This window comes from Muntiacus reevesi, chromosome 20, assembly GCF_963930625.1.
Source record: "Muntiacus reevesi chromosome 20, mMunRee1.1, whole genome shotgun sequence".
Lineage (NCBI taxonomy): Eukaryota > Metazoa > Chordata > Mammalia > Artiodactyla > Cervidae > Muntiacus > Muntiacus reevesi.
The window spans coordinates 26,317,136-26,333,960 of record NC_089268.1 but is presented as its reverse complement, the minus strand read 5'-3'; the positions used below and the strand labels follow the sequence as shown (position 1 = coordinate 26,333,960).

Genomic DNA, 16,825 nt, shown 5'->3' with positions numbered 1-16,825 from the left:
TATTCAGTATCTTGTAGTAAACTGTAATAGAAAATAATCTGAAAAAGAATACATATGTATCTGAATCACTTTGCTGTATACCAGAAACTAACACAACATTGTAAATAAACTATACTTCAATAAAAAATATTATAGGAAATCCATTATGCTTTTCCATAATCTAAATATTCTGTATATAGAGCTTCCTAAAGACTGTTTCCTAAAAGAGTTGTGTAAAAGATTCTCCAAAGACCTGTTGGAAAACCAGCAAACTGGTGTTATTAAAACTTTCAGACCCTAAGCATTCGATTTAAGCAGTTGGACATGACCAAGAAGAGCCTACAGACGATGAATTCTAGATTCTCTCTTGCTTGCTCTCTGCCTGCTCTCTCACTATCTGTATTTCTCAAAGATGCTGTAGAGAAGAGACCTGTCTAGAAATGCTCAACAGAAAATTTCGTGATACAGAAGAGCCCAGCTTTATGCTGCAGCCACAGCTGTTGGCTTTACAAGTTAACACACTGCCCTGAACAAGACAGAAAACAGAAGTACACAAACGCTCTCCTGGAGAGCTGATAGTGTGTTTAGTTTGCTTCTGGCTGTTGAATGGGAACTAGCTTCTCCTCCGTCCTGCAGGTACCGGGCCCCGGAGGTGCTCCTGCGGTCCACCAGCTACAGCTCGCCCATCGACATCTGGGCCGTGGGCTGCATCATGGCAGAGGTGTACACCCTCCGGCCGCTCTTCCCTGGGGCCAGTGAGATTGACACCATCTTCAAAATCTGCCAAGTACTGGGGACACCCAAAAAGGTAATGATGTGGGCCAAAGCAGCAGCTTCTCGTGCTCCCGGCCACCTCCCTGGGCAGCACGGACTCGTTCTGGAATCTTCCTCGCCTTGGTAGTCCTCCGCCCCCTCCTCCTACCCTGCAGTGGAAGACTTCCTGGCTCCCTCTGCTTTTCTCCCCACGCCTCTGCTCTCTGCTCCCTTCTGCGCTCTCATGGCCACAACTCTTATCCACGCAGAAGTCTCCTAACATGTGCCGCGGCCCTCCTCCGCTCCTTTATAAGCCCGGTCACAGATTCGCACCTACCTCTGGGATGGCCCACCATAGTGAGTAGGGATGTGGTAATGACAAGTCACCTTTCTGTTATGGGCACGTGTGCCGGAATATAAAGTCCTATTTCAGCAATTGGCTGAGGAACACTCTCTACCTTTTCCTTCTTTCAGACTGACTGGCCTGAAGGCTACCAACTGTCCAGTGCGATGAACTTCCGCTGGCCCCAGTGTGTGCCCAATAACTTGAAGACCCTCATTCCAAACGCCAGCAGCGAAGCAGTTCAGCTCCTGAGAGACATGCTGCAGTGGGATCCCAAGAAACGGCCGACAGCTAGTCAGGTTTCCTTCCATTTTCTTCTGATGCAGTCCTCATGAAGTTCATGTCTAATTGTGAATGATTCCTGTATAGATCATGGGAAGTATTTTCTTAGGTAATATGGGTGAAAAATAGGACTGAATACCACTAATCGTGAACTATTTAAGGTGTAAGAATTCAAAATAGTTTGAAACTCTTTATGTCTAAAGCAGTAAAGGTTTAAACAACATAGTTGCTTTGAAAATTGCTATACAGTTCACATCATATATCAATAATACATGGAAATGAAAACCGATATATCCACCTGTCTTTGGCAAATGTTTTCAAATATATTCTGAGTTAGGGTGATATATAACAAGAGTCTTTATAAGGCAGTACTGGTTGTCAAAAGGTAGTTTGAAAATACCTTGTAAGATCCATATCACTCATTTTACAGATGACAGAGGGAGAGAACTAGGAAAATAACTGTAATTAGCATTTTATAGCACTTGACAGTTTGCAAATGCTTTTGTATGTTTTTACGTGATTTTAATCCCACGAAGGCTCCATGAGATAGGTGTTACTGGTTTCATTCTATAAATGAAAAAATTAGATCTGAGAAAGTTTAAGTGATTTGCAAAAAAAAAAGAGGAAGTTAATGTGATTTGCCTTATTAACTCCACCAGTAGCTAGTACAGACAGTGTACCATCAACAACAGTTCTGTCGTGTGGCTGACATGCCTTCTGGCTCCTGTTTTTCCAACCTGCCCTCCCTCAGGCCATTTTGACTTAGATTATAAAGCCACACTCAAAGGAAGCATGTGGTGCTATGGACTTCAACCACTCCTAGGCCCCCGGCCAGCCTCTTTTTGCGTTGTACCTGGCCCCTTCTCAGCTTGTCTCATTGATAAATCCATTACCCAGAGGATGAAAAAGGAGACCAATTGTAATTAGATGGACAGTCACTTGAAGACAGGGCCTGTGTGATGTTAGAATTTGTGAGAACTGAGAGCTGACAGTTGGGGGAGGATTATGGTATGGGGGGAAAGCAACTTTCCAATGGCTCAAAGAAGAGCCAAGACTCTAGATGGCTCAGAAAAGATTAGAGAGCGCTCAGAAATGCACTTCTCAGAAATGCACTTCTGCTGATGAAATTCACAAGTGTTTTCAGGCCACAGAAGGAAGCCTTCTGATGAACCCAGTTTTCTAAAGGATACATAGTGGCTATGAAAATAAAAAGATTCAGTAACAAGGAACCAAGAGAAGAATGTTTACTTTTTAGGAATAGTATCCGAAAAGCTAAAAATACCCCGAGTTCAGTTGAGACTTGCAAAAAATACCTGGGACTAAAGAGAAGACTTCCTGAGCTAGATGTCAGAGTCCAGGACCTCTTTGGCAGTGTCCGTGTTATTTGCATCTATATCTGCACTTCCTTATCATCATTACAGGTGTTTATGGCTAGGACCCAGAGTCACTGAGAAAGGTTATGTTATATTCAGTGACTTCCACTCAAAAAGACTAGGGAATATTTCAGAGAGAATTGCAAACCCTAGCACTTTAAGATTTATTCCTTGATGATGCAGAAAGCCAATTATCTTTGGACAAGGTTTAACTATAGTATGTTTGACACTCTTGGCATTTCCGATGTTAAAGCAGATGTACCTACTTATTTTTATTATTTTTTTATTAAAGTATAGCTGATTTACAGTATTGTGTTAATTTCAGGTATAGAGCAAAGTGATAGTTTTACATATTTTTTCTCAATTCTTTTCCATGACAGGTAGTTACAAGATACTGGAGATAGTTCCCTGTGATACACAGCAAACCCTTGTTGTTTGTCTGTATCTTCTTATTTTATATTTGATTTTTCAGAGTCCTCTTGGATCATTGTATTGCCTCTCTCCATCTTATTTATTTTCTTTCTGTGGAATGAAGAAATGAACTTAGAATGGTGAAATATTGTATTTAAGACAGCAAATATTGTATTTAACATAGCAAATGAGTTACAAAGCCAGAATATTGGCAGAAGTAGCAAAGGGAATAGCAGTGAACCTGGCTGCCTTACCCAAATAATTTTGAGTGTGGAAACCAGTCCAGACATTTTTCACTATTTAGGACAAGGAGAATCACAAGGGGTGTGACAGATTCAGGATGCTGTTTTCTAGTTGGTTTGGGCAAGCTACTGCAGTAGACTGGTTAATGTGAAACCTAGCCTGCAACCCTGAATGGTGTCAACCTTCTTGGCCAGATTCTTCTTCTGAAACAGCCTCATGTGTCATTCCAGGCTCTTCGATATCCTTACTTCCAGGTGGGGCACCCCCTGGGCAGCACCGCGCACAGCCTTCAGGAGTCAGGAAAATCTCAGAAGGACGTTCTGGAGAAGGCGGCCGCACCACCTCACGTAAAGCCGGTCCCTCCTGCCCAGCCCCCAGCCAAGCCACACACACGCATTTCTTCCAGACAGCATCAAGCCAGCCAGCCCCCTCAGCATCTCGTGTACCCCTACAAAGCCGAGGCTCCCAGGACAGACCACCTTCCGGAGGACAAGCCCAGCCCTCTGCTCTTGCCATCCCTCCACCCCAAGCATCCTCAGGCAGTAAGCAGGACAGTTCACCCAGGAGTCCTGTCGGACTATTCCTTATCTGACCCCACTTCTTCTTTTTTTAATGATTTTATTTATTTATTTTGATGGTACTGGGTCTTCATTGCTTGTGTGGGCTTTTCTCTAGTTGCAGTGCATGGGCTTCCCACTGCAGTGGCTTCTCCCGTAGAGCACAATCTCTAGGCACACAGACTCAGCAGTTGTGGCTCCCAGGTTCTAGAGCACAGGCTCAATAGCTGTGGTGCACAGCGTAGCTGCTCTGTGACATGTGGGATCTTCCCGGATCAGAGATCCAACCCATGTCTCCTGCATTGGCAGGCGGATTCTTCATCATTGAGCTGCCAGGGAAGGCCCTGGCCGTACTACCTGCATGCAATATTTTCTTTTCAGCATGTAAGGTCTAATTACAATAGATTGGTCTTTTTGATGTCATGGAATTGTGAAAAGAGCCTTGGCTTTGTAGTTAAAGGTCTAAATTCAGGTTCTAGCTCTGCCTGTGAATTATGGGGGTGGTGTCTCCAGACTGTCCACTTGACCCCAACCCACGTAAAGCAGCAGTGTGTGCTTGTAAGTTTCCTATTGTAGCTAATTCTGTAGTTAAATAGGATCCAGGCCTGCTGAGAAGGCAAATAAGGTATTAATTGCATTGTTTTCTATAAAACAGCAGGTGATTGATACTTTAGTTACATTCTCTTATATTCTATTTAGGACAGTGTCAATAATGCTGATTCTCTCAGAGATGAGCCCTGGATGAGAATCCAGCCGCCTTCCTCCTATGCAAGAAGTACACTAAATGTCCTTTTTTAAAGACTTACTTACATAGCTTAGTGTCCCCATTGAATGGAAACTGATGTAACCTGTGCAGGATAAGTGAGAGAGGTCAGGGACTGTTTCCCACCATTGCCTTTTTCAATAAGCAGTGCATATTGGGGAAGGCTACACCCCTGGGCCCTCCTCTACACAACCGGGGAAGTTCAGAACGGGGCTTACTCTTGGGCAAGCTTCACTAATGCCAAATATTGCTTCTCCTCCCCACCCCCTCCCCACCCCCTTGTATACGCAGAAAATTCTCACTGGCCTGGAGCACAAAAATGGTGAGATCAAGCCAAAGAGTAGGAGAAGGTGGGGTCTCGTTTCCAGGTCAACGAAGGATTCCGATGACTGGGCTGACTTGGATGACTCGGACTTCAGTCCATCCTTCACCAGGATTGACGTGAAAAACAAGAAAAGGCAGAGCGATGACACGCTGTGCAGGCAAGTGTGGGCTCCCAGCTGCGCACGGACGGCCTCTGGGTTTGTGAGGTCGTCTTCACATCCGATGCGCTGCCTAGCTCGTGCTGACCAGAACCTTCTCCTCCCGGTTCAGATTTGAGAGCATCCTGGACCTGAAGCCCGCGGAGCCCGTAGGCACTGGAAACAGCGCCCCCACGCGGACGTCCTGTCCCCGGCGCGACACGCCCACCCTGAGGTCGGCGGCCAAGCAGCACTACCTGAAGCACTCTCGGTACCTCCCTGGTAATAACGCCTCCTGCCTGTGCTCTGGTCTCTGATGGGAAACCGTGTCCCCGGAGTCTCGAGTTTGCAAAGCGTCTGTTTTGGACGGTGGTGGGACCACCATAGAAATACTTGCTGGGCTTCCCAGGTGGCGCTAGTGGTAAAGATCCTGCTTGCCAGTGCCGGAGATGCAAGAGACTCGGGTTCGATCCCTGGGGTGGGAAGGTCCCCTGGAGGAGGGCAGTCAACCCGGCTTCAGTATTCAGGCCTGGAGGACCCCATGGAGAGAGGAGCCCGGCGGGCTATAGTCCACAGGGCCACAGAGAGTTGGATACGACCACTTAGTACACACAGGCTTCATATTTTCTTTTTCCTTTTGGCTGCACCTCGCTGCATGCGGGCTCTTAGTTCCCCGACCAGGGATGGATGGAATCCACATCCCCTGCAGTGGAAACTCTTTAGAGTCCTAACCACTAGACCGCCAGGGAAGTCCCGAGCTTCACATTCTTTTCTTGCCTAAGATAAGAAATTTGGTAGAGGAAACAGGGATCCAGTCTGAGGAAGGGAGGAACCAGGAAGAGCCAGGCAGCTCGCCCGGGGTCTCTCCATCCTTATATGCTCTCAGGAAACCAGATGGGAGCTTAGTGCCCCCATCTGGCTTTATGTACCACAGGGGTTAAGTGAAGGCACTCTAGTTGGAGAGTGCCCAAGCGTCTCTCCAGGCTTTCTGTATTCTAAGCATATAGCGTTAGCCCACTGTTCATTCACAGATTCATTCCATCAGCCAATTTGTATTGACATCATTTTATGCGGGGCGCTGAGAATATGGTGGACAAAACAGCCAATTGGGGCCACTGGGTTGCCAATCTTCCAGGGTCCCCATTCACATCACAGCCTATGCAGTGACTTTAGCCAGCAACCTGTAGATGGTAGAGCCTCATATTTCGTAGTTTTGGGATACAGACCCTAAAGAAGTGGCCACACAGTGGTTGCAGACAGCGACAGCGGTTGTTAAGGGTGATGTAATGGTGGAAGGAGCTGGGCCCCAGAGATTGGGAGGGAATTCCAAGTACAGAGGGATGTGAGAGCAGCATGCCAGGCAGAGGGAACAGCCAGTGCAAAGGCCAGGAGGCAGGAGAGGGCTTGGCTTGTGAGAGGCTGCACATGGCCCCACCACTGTCAGAGGCGGAGGATGTGTTAGGACATAGGAGGCATCTTTGGGGTCTTGTAAGAAATTTGGGTTTTATTTCACGAGCAACAGGAAGCTCTTGAAGGGTTGTAACTGGAGGAGTGACATGGTGTTGGCACCATCTGTGTGCGGTGTGGGCGAGGGACCCACAGTTTGTCACTGTCATACAGGTGGGGGCAGGGGATGGTGGCCCTGCTGATTTGCTGCTTCCCCTCTGCCTTCTGCCTGGATTGGGAACAGGCCTCCTAAATACCGCCAGACCTTGTTAGGGATGGTACTGTGGCCTTAGGAGACTGGCCTGAAGGGAGACCTATTTCTTTTTGACTGTAGAGGAAGAAGAAGGATAAAGGATGGATTCAGTCTTTCTGTTCTGAAAGATAGCCGTGATGCCCGATGGCCATGGGAAGTGGGTGGTCTGGGGGTGGGGGGCAGTGGTTTGTCTTGCAGCTGAAATCAAGGCAGCCTGAGAAGGGAGGGAGTCAGTGACGGGTGTTGGTAGTGACCAGAATCAACACAGTGATGATGGTCCATGTGAGGCAAGGGGGTGGAATCTCAGAATTCAGAAAGAGGCGAGCAGAGGGCTGCAGAGCTGGGCATGGCACTCTGAAGGGACAGAGAAGAACTTGGGCAGCTGATGGAAAGGCAGTGGTCTGTGAAGTTGGGTGAGTAGGAAAGCCAAGGGGCACTGAAGCCCCAGATGGCACCAGGGGGTCAAGACATCAGATGTGGACAGATCTATTGGTAGATGGTGAAGACACTTCTGTTAGGCCACCCACCAGTGAAACAACCCCCTCACCCCAGAGACAGCATCTTTCCTCTGCCACCTATCCAGTGGCGTCATCAAGGTCAGTTTTGGATTGTTGAACCATAGGAGGTCTTTGACAAATCAGACTCTGCATTCATCTCATCTCTGACATGTGGTACAAGACTGAATATAAATTTTGCATTTGAAAAAACATTTTTGCCCTATTAGGAATAAATATAAGAAACGGTGTACTCCCGAATCCAGGCAATGATTTTATTCCACCTAATCCGTGGTCCAGTTCTGGTTTGTCTGGCAAATCTTCAGGGACCGTATCAGTGATCAGCAAAATAACTTCAGGTGAGTAATGACGTTTACTCCCTAAATGATAAGAAGCAGGTTCTCTGGGTGTGGCTGGGTGAGCGCAGAGAGACAGGGGATGGTAAGCTGTGGAACCATGAGGCCCTCCCTGGTGTGGAAACCCCAGCCTTTTTTCCAGGCCTGTGCTCCTCTCTCTCACCTGGTAGCAGGCCCCTGGGGGGCTTGACCAGCTCCCTTAGGCTCTGCCATCAGGAGTAGCAGGGGAGGACAGCAGACTTCCCTGGCTTGAGGGAAATACAATCTTTACAGAATCTGGTGGGCTTCCCAGGTGGCGCTAGTGGTAAAGAACCCGCCTACCCATGCAGGAGACATAAGAGACTCGGGTTGATCCCTGGGTCAGGAAGATCCCCTGGAAGAGGGCATGGCAACCCACTCCAGTATTCCTGCCTGGAGAATCCCCATGGACAGAGGAGCCTGGTGGGCTACAGTCGGTAGGGTCACAGAGTCAAAGGTGACTGAAGCGACTTACATGCATGCCCGCATGCAGAGTCTGGTTTCTAAGGCCCTGCTCTGTGGTCTGTGACCTCTGGGTATCACAGGGTCTGCCTTGTCCTGGCTTGTCTCTTCCATCTCACGGCTCAGCCTCAGCCCAGGGCATCGCTGGAAGGTGGACAGTTTGGAAGCCGCTGCCCACGCTTTTTCAGTAGATGGATTAATTTCAGATGCATCCCACACAGGCAGCACCTACCATGCGCAGCTTCCCCTTCCACATGCCAAGTAAACCGCTGGGCTTCTCTTCCCTCTGCCTTTGTCCATTCCGTGTTCATGTATTTTAAGGAGTTTGAAAGAGAAAGAAAGAACACATCCACACCCACGTACTCACCACGCAGCGCATAAAGTCAGACTCTGCAAACACACACGATTGCCTTTCCTTCCTTTGTGTCCTTCCATTCAACCCCCAACCTGTCCAAATTGGGTGTTTATTATTTCCACGACTTTTTTTTTTAGAATACAAGAAATGCCTAGCATGGTTTTGCATGTTTTAAAATTTATATGCTTATAATCCTGGATCTCCACTCATGTTAATAATGCATTATAATGCATATATGCATTAATAATATATACAGCAATTAAACACATAGAATATATTTCACATTTGTGTAGGATGACATATGCAGTGTATATGTGTATGATACCATTCATTATTTATAGTAGAATATAACTTTTTTTAAAGTTCAGGTATAGTTGCTGATCAATATTATATAAGTAACAGGTGTGTGATATAGTGAGTCATAATTTTTAAAGGTTATGTTCCTTTTATAGTTATGAAATATTGCTTATATTCTCTGTCATGTACAATATATCCTTGTGACTTATTTTATACTTAATAATTTATACTCCTTAATCTCCCACCCCTGTGTTGTCCCTTTCCTCTTCCCTCTCCCCATTAGCAACGATTAGTTCTCTATATCTGTCAGTCTGCTTTTTTATTATATTCACTAGTTTGCTGTATTTTTTATATTCCATGTGTAAGTGATATCATAAAGTATTTGTCTTTCTCTGACTTATCATAATGCCCTCCAAGTCCATCCATGTTGCCACAAATGGCAAGATTTTGTTCTTTTTTATGGCTGAGTAATATTTCATGGTATACACGTACCATATCTCTATCCATTCGTCTGTTGATGGACACTTAGAACATAACTTATTCATCTGGTCTCTTGGCAAACATGAAGGTTGTCGATCATTTTTACAGTTAGAAAGAGTGGCTGGAGTGAACACTGATGCCCCCATAGGTATGCCCGTGTGACATGATCACGTTAGGTTAAAGGCTGTGCTCATCTCTGACCTCACAGATTTTGCCCAACTGCTGTCTGGCAGGGTGCTGGAGTTGTGTCGTGTCCTTGATGCCTCTTGATACCGTCAAGATTGCAGATGTGTGCTCATCTTAGGGTGTGCAATGGCATCTTACTGTGGCTTCAACCCGCATGCCCCCCTGACTAGTGAGGGTTGAGCATTTTCTCTTGTGTTTACTGACTCTACCTTTTTTCTGTCTGTGATTTCCTTGTTCTGATCCTCTTTCCATTTTTCTTATTTAGTCACCAAAGTTGCAAAAGGTGCTTCAGCTGACCAACACAGCTCCTGATACATGAGCTTCAGACTGTTCTTTCCACTCTGCCTTAAGTAGTTGCCAAGAATGCTGTGTGTTGGGAAGACACAGAACAACTCTTCCTCCCATGTGCTCTTCCTAACTTCCTAATGGATCTGTCTTATTTGTATAACATCCTTCATTGTTCCACATGCACCTTTAAGCCTTCATAATAGGCTCATTATAGATACTCACCCATCCAACAGGTATTGATTACTTGCTATGAGTAAGGCTTTCCATGAACCGCCTGGAACACTAAGATGAGTAGGACCCAGTTCCTGCCCTTAAAACACTCTCAAGGCAGAAATGACATAAAAAGTGAATGTATTTAGTGAATTTTAATAATGACTAATTTTCTGGTTCTGGACAAGAATATCTCTGGTGTAGAATTACTTATAATGGCTGAACAGTTAACATAACCTGTATGCTAATCAATAAGAGAAACCTGTATGCTGATCAATAAGAGAGCGGTTAAAAATGAGTTATGGTTTAACCATACTCTGAAATTTGTCCATACTAACATGGAAGGCTAACTCTTCTATATTATTGAGTGGAAAAAAGAAAATTCTGGAACAGGTTAAACTGATTATTACATACAGAAAGAAAATTCTAAATGTCTCCTTTTTTTAACAAACCAACCCACCAGCCTCCTTGTGGGTACAGGCCACAGTCTCAACACTGTCTGTACACCTCGCACCCCATCCCCCTGTCTTTCTAACAGTGTGGTGTGGTGGAATGTTCTGCTCCGAATTCACTCTTTATCCTAATGCTTTTCCCCTGAAAATCAAAACCCAGTTCTCTATTGCCCTGTGCCCCTCTTCTTCATCCTTGTGGGTGTCCTGTGCATGTCTTTGCAGTAATGAGCTTTTTCTTTTGCAAATCAGTTGGTTCTGGCTCTACAAGTTCTAGTGGAATGGCTGGAAACTATATCCCTTCCTTTCTGAAAAAAGAAATCAGTTCTGCTCTACAGAGGGTCCACTTGGCACCTATTCCCGACCCTTCCCCGGGTAAGTTCTATTTGGGATTATTATTATTTGTGAGTTTATTCAAAAATAGTTATTAAACAAGTGATTTGTGCCAGACGTGGTAGGCCTAGGGTCCACAAATGAAGGAGACAACAAAATTCCTTGTCCTTCTGGAGCCGGTACTCCACAGACAGAAGTAAACCAAATAAGATGCTCCAAAGTGCTAAGGGGAAAATAAAGCAGGGAGTAGGGAGCATGGGGACAGGAGTGTAGGGTGCAGATGGGCATTTTACATAGGGCGGCCGAAGGAGACCTCACTGCAGAGGAGCCATCAAGTAAAGATCCACAGGAGATGAACAAGCAAAGTCTGTATTTCGGGCTCTTAGTGCATGGACCTGCAGGCAGAATAAGCCTGGCAGATGCACGGAAATGGCAACCCACTTACAGTATTCTTGCCTGGAAAATTCCATGGGCAGAGGAGCCTGAGGGTCTACAGTCCAAGGGTTCCCAAGAGTTGGACACAACCCAGCGACTAAACCACCACAAATTCCTTGAGCAGAGGAGCCTGGGGAGCTACCGTCCATGGGGCCGCAAAGAGCTGGACGTGACTGACCCACCTTTCTCTTTCCTTACAGGCTATTCTTCCCTGAAGGCTGTGAGACCTCACCCTGGGCGACCGTTTTTCCACACCCAGCCTAGAAGCACTCCTGGGTTGCTGCCCCGGCCTCCAGCCGCCCAGCCGGTACACGGCAGGACGGACTGGATGGCTAAGTACGCGTCTCGGCGGTAACTGTCACAAAGCCTTTCGTAGGGGACAGTAGGACCCTGCCCTCGGCCAACTGATATTCTACCCGCGAGAGACTTCGGTTGGTGGAAAAGCAAACACTTTATAGTTCTTCTGAACTGAGACATTTCAATATTCTTTTTTAAAGTTTTTTTTTTTTAATATTGATTTGAATGCAGTACTTTTTTTTTGTACAAAGTTATTTTATTCTAAAACTGGGTCCCGTTATTTTCTTAAACAGCAGCATTTTGTATATATGGATTATGTTTTAGCATTTTATACAGTCAACTTTGTAAGGAACTTTTTAAAGATTAATTGATTTTCCTTTGGGGTTCCAGATAATATTTTATACAGATTTTTTAAAATATAATAATATTGATGCAGTATTGCAAAGGGGTGCAATTTACAGCTACGCGATAAAGGGTTATTTCCTCAATATGTGTGGATATTTGTGAAGTGGTTAAATTTTAAATGTGGCATATTTGGTACTTTAAGCTTTTCTGGACTGACGTCAGCACTAAGAAACTGACCATCTGCCGTTTCTCAATACCGTGTTATTGGTTTGACTTTTTAATACCGCTGTGCTGTTCTGAAAGTACTATTACATAATTCGCTTTGTTTTCTTTTTACTCCCCAGATGAAAGAACTCTAAGTAAATATTTTTAGAAATGTTTACAACATGTTTTTTGGTGACTGGTGATATCCAGCTGAAACCAAGCTATGCCGTCACATTCAATTTTCTTCCGTTTTTGAAGTCACTCTCTATAAGTACCCATAAAAGGGAAGCTTTTGAAGCCAAAAGGTTCTCCACATAAAGGTTAACACAGTGACTTAAACTTAAATCCCTGCCAAGATGCATGACCCAAACACAAAGTTTCAAAGCAGCAGAAGATTTTATATTATCACAATCCTTAAAATGTTGCATTTAGCTCAGTTCTCCAAGCCTGGCCAGAGAGAGAGGATGACTAATCATTGTCTGCCCTCTGGCCAATTATCAGGACAATTTGGGGAGCAACAAAAAGTAGATGGCAGAGGTCCCACTTGTCTGCGAAGTCACCATGATGTCAAATGTCTGTCACATGCCACATGTGAAGAACTCTAAACCCTTGTGTAGTTTCTTTCAACAGTGAGAACTCCATTGGGCAGAGGCTGTTCCATTGAGAGGAATGTTTACAGCAATTTTGAAAACGACAAAGCTAGTTTGGAAACAGAAAAAGGAAGTCCACTCTGATCCACCTCTGTCAGGCACACTCACCTCTACTCGTGATTACCTGAAAGACAAGAAAGAAGGTCACTGCCAGTGAACGCAACATCATCTCTAGAGTGTACAGACTCACTTTCTCCCAGGGCTCAAATCACTTTTGTTTGGTTCTAGGATATAGCAAGTGGAGTCAATGACATTGTCATTTTTGTAGGTTAAAGTGATAGGTGAAAATGAATATTGGTACTTTGATATGGTTCAGCCTAATAAGTAGGTAAATTTTTGTGTTGATGTATTAATAATATGTTGCAGCCCATGGTTCCCAAAGGGCCCTCACCTAGAATCAGGGAGCAATTTGTGTTTTCGAGAATCTGACTCAAAAAGGTACTTGACCCAAGCACCATGATTGCTGGGGGCATGAGAAAAGCAAATGATGGATGTGGATTTGAGAGGTCTTATTTTCCTGTTAACAAACTGGCAGCAAAGTGTCAGGAAATAAGTATGTATATGTAAGCACAACTTGAAGCTGAATTCATTTCTGTATTATATTTTCATTCTCTCAATCAACAGAGAATGTGTTTTCAGAGAGAAGTCCTTTACTATGTGGTTAATATTTATTTCCCCTTTCTGTATTAGGAAGAAAAAGTAAGTTAATCTGAAAGCTTACCCACCTTGCTAAAAAGCTGGTTTAAAATCGTAAATACCCTCTAGTGAACCAGATGGTTTATGAATGCCATATTCTTGGTCCTCTAGCTTATGTTAAGATCATTACATTTTAATTGAAAAACCTACTTACCTGGTTACTATACATTATAAAATTGTTTTTCTATTACTTTTGTAGGGCCTCAGTGCAGAAAATATTTCACTTTTCTTCCTCTTCCTCTTTCCTTCATTTATCAGCAGACATTTTCCCTTATTCATTTGAAAGTCAAGAAGCTGACACTGCATTGAGTAAACTGGAAGGCTGAAAAAAAACAATGTCAATTCTAAAGAACTAGCAAAATCCTCTAAAGTTCTCTTTTATTCTCACCCTGAAATGGGTAAAGGATGCATTAAGCATACAAGTACTGTAGAAAGGGAAAATCACCAATACCTTGTTATGTAAAAAGAAAATACTCCCTGTTGCCTGTATTTTTAGTTACTATAAGATTATAAAATCTACTACAAGACACCAAAAGGAATGATGAGTTTAACTATACCTATCCACGACTGTACCTCATGTCAGGCATAAAGTTTTATGGGACGTCAGGAGATGATATAGCCCCCAAGGGTCTGGTGACAGTGGTTATGCCAAAGGGTACGTGTGTGAACTGCAGGGAAAGTTGCATGAGCTTAAAAGCTATTCTTTGTGTGATTGTTCATTTCGCAGTAAGCTACCATTAATTACTAAGCCCTCACCCAGCTCATATATGATTTAAATAGGAAGAAAACCGATTTTCTCAAGCAATTTCTTACAGAGCTCTTGCTTCAAGGACCATAAACGTCTAGTAAACAGATGCTGTGTCATATGGAGTGATAAAAAATTGAACACTTGACTCAAGACAACCTATGTAAAACAGAATTGTTTTTAAGTTCAAATTACCAGTACTGTTGGAGTTCACAGGCACCATGTTTTCTTATGAAGTGGCATCAAGCCATTGTTTTGTGCCATTTAGGAGAGAAAAAAAGACTACAGGCTGTATGTTCTAGCTCAGTGTGTGATCCAAAGCAATATGTTTATAAGAAAATGTTTGACGTACTGATTATTTTCTATCATTTAAAGCATACTGTAGCACCTTGTTTAATATATGTGGTTAATTTTTAGAATTATTTTTACAATTTCCAGCCAAAGTACTGTATTTTATATAATTTATTGTGAGGACCTTCTCGTGGAAACCAACAGAAGACAAACTGGGGGGCAAATATCACATTAATCTGTATTATCAGTTTCTTACAGACACTGCTAATGTGAATTTTAAATGGCCTGAATAGTCTTCTGATCTCAGATATTTCAGTACTGACAGCAGTTTCGTCCCTTGATTTGATTACAAGGGAGCAACTAAGAACATATTTAATTATAAAGCAAATATTCATAATGATGAGAAGATAGGAGGACCGAAAACTATTTACTCAAGCCCCTTTTGAAATAAAATGTTCCTTTTTGAATAGTTTGTCCTAAGGTGTTTAAAAATGTTAACTTTACTTAAGGAAAATTCTGCTCCAAATAAAGTTACAGTTTAAGAAAAATTGATTTGAGTGTTCTGTTTTTGTTGTTATGTTCTTCCATCAAATAATAATATTACTATTTCCCAATTTGAAATTTTCATATTTTATAACTTCTTAACACCTATTAGTGTTTACTGCTGTGAAATTGGTAGCATATACTTAGACCAGCAGTTGGAAGTGGTATTTTGCAATGTGGAGACTATTTAAATTTAGCTTTTAGTAAATTAGGTGTCTAGGAATATTTTAACAAAACAAAAAGCACATCAAAACAATTTATTGTTGCCGATTTCCTCATGATAAATACCTACCTTGTATTTTTCTAGCTTTCACACTATACTCACATGTACAATATAAACCTTCAAAAGAAGCTCATACCTTCACGAATTCCATATAGGATTCCACAGGAAATTCATTTACCAAACATTCTTTGAGTGCTTGAAAGAATTTTGAGGGAAAATGATTTGCCAATCAACCTTGTATTGGTGAATCCACAGATGTGCCCTAGCCCATCAGAACACCCCTGACCTGAGTGTGTCATCACCCCACTTGTCTAATGGCCCCCCCATCTCCCCTCAGCCCTCCCTCCACCTCTTCAGATGCCGCATAAATTCAAGCTCTCAGTCATCCTTCCTGCTCTCAAAGCCTGCTGTTAGAACAACTGAGACTGAATTTAAACCATTGTGACTCTCTTCCTGGAATGTTTACTTACAAACTCTCCTCTTAAACTGATTTTTAAAGCTCTTGATTTTTGTTAAGGCAATTTTACCTGCTACTGAGTGGGTGGGGGGAAGGGCCAAAGGCTGAGACAAGTTCCCATGGCCTCTGAATATAAATATATATCCAGTAGGTAGAAACACACCATGAATAAGACTCCCAGGTTGAGAGCAACCCCAAGGGTCTCCAAGAATAGAATAATTTCAGAGGCTTCCAAAGAGTAGAATGACCTAAGGGTACTTTCATAGAATGGCAGAATTATAACAGGATTATTTTTTTTATTTCTCCACAAGTCTGTTTAATGAGAGTCTTATGACACTGTCTTAGTTTCTCCTTCAGATAAACAAGATTGCTAGGATGATGTGACCCCTAATTTATTAGGTTGGACATATAAAGTGTCCCTTTTTTTTTTTTTAGTTAGAAGAAAATAGTAAAATACCAGCAATTTGATATGGTTCAACCAATTAGAAGAAGCAAACGGATACAGAGGTCTAACTGATCAACAAAGTTTGATAATAGTGCTTTTCCTGTATAGTTCGATGAAAGTGAATCTTCGGAAAGGTGACCTGGAGAAAACTGATAAAGATCACCACTTCCAGCGGGTTTGAAAAATATGACTTGCCTCCCTATGTCAAACTGAATCATGTCTGTGTTAAGTCAGAATTAGAAAGATGAAATTGAACATATGCTATTATTCCTGTTTGAAAATGACTTCCAGTTCTAAGGGTGCCCAGCTGTTTTTGTTTGATTTTCTTCTTACTTTACATACTTTCTCTGGATACTTTCTTTTACTGCCAGATTAATCCATCTCAGTCCTCTCTTCTGAGTTGTCACTGGCCTCTTTTTTTAAATGTTTAAAAAAAAATTTTTTTTTTAGTTGAAGTATAGTTGATTCACGGGGTTATGTTAAATTTCTGCTATACAGAAAAGTGCTTCAGTTATACATAATTGTTATTTACTGTTCTTTTCCCTTATGGTTCATCACAGGACATTGAATATAGTTCTCTGTGCTATACAGTATGACCTTGTTGTTTATCCATTCTATATGTAATAGCTTATATCTGCTAACCCTAACCTCCCACTGGCCTTTCAACTGTCTAGTGACATTGACAAGTGTGTGGCTTGTGAG

The 16,825-nt window shown here is 43.1% G+C and overlaps 1 protein-coding gene across 2 annotated transcripts in view; it reads left to right on the top strand.

Annotated features, from left to right (window-relative positions):
- Positions 1 to 14,986, top strand: part of CILK1 (ciliogenesis associated kinase 1) — a 29,867-nt gene extending 14,881 nt beyond the window's left edge. Inside the window, exons 6-13 of one of the 2 annotated variants that reach the window (XM_065913182.1) lie at positions 616 to 787; positions 1,207 to 1,374; positions 3,639 to 3,926; positions 4,996 to 5,186; positions 5,299 to 5,447; positions 7,589 to 7,717; positions 10,712 to 10,834; positions 11,428 to 14,986. In XM_065913182.1, the coding sequence (XP_065769254.1) occupies positions 616 to 787; positions 1,207 to 1,374; positions 3,639 to 3,926; positions 4,996 to 5,186; positions 5,299 to 5,447; positions 7,589 to 7,717; positions 10,712 to 10,834; positions 11,428 to 11,582 (1,375 nt within the window). In that variant the 3' untranslated portion in view covers positions 11,583 to 14,986. Of the gene's footprint in view, positions 1 to 615; positions 788 to 1,206; positions 1,375 to 3,614; positions 3,927 to 4,995; positions 5,187 to 5,298; positions 5,448 to 7,588; positions 7,718 to 10,711; positions 10,835 to 11,427 lie in introns of both variants that reach the window. The other variant, XM_065913181.1, reaches the window with a different exon arrangement.
- Positions 14,987 to 16,825: the final 1,839 nt, after the last annotated feature.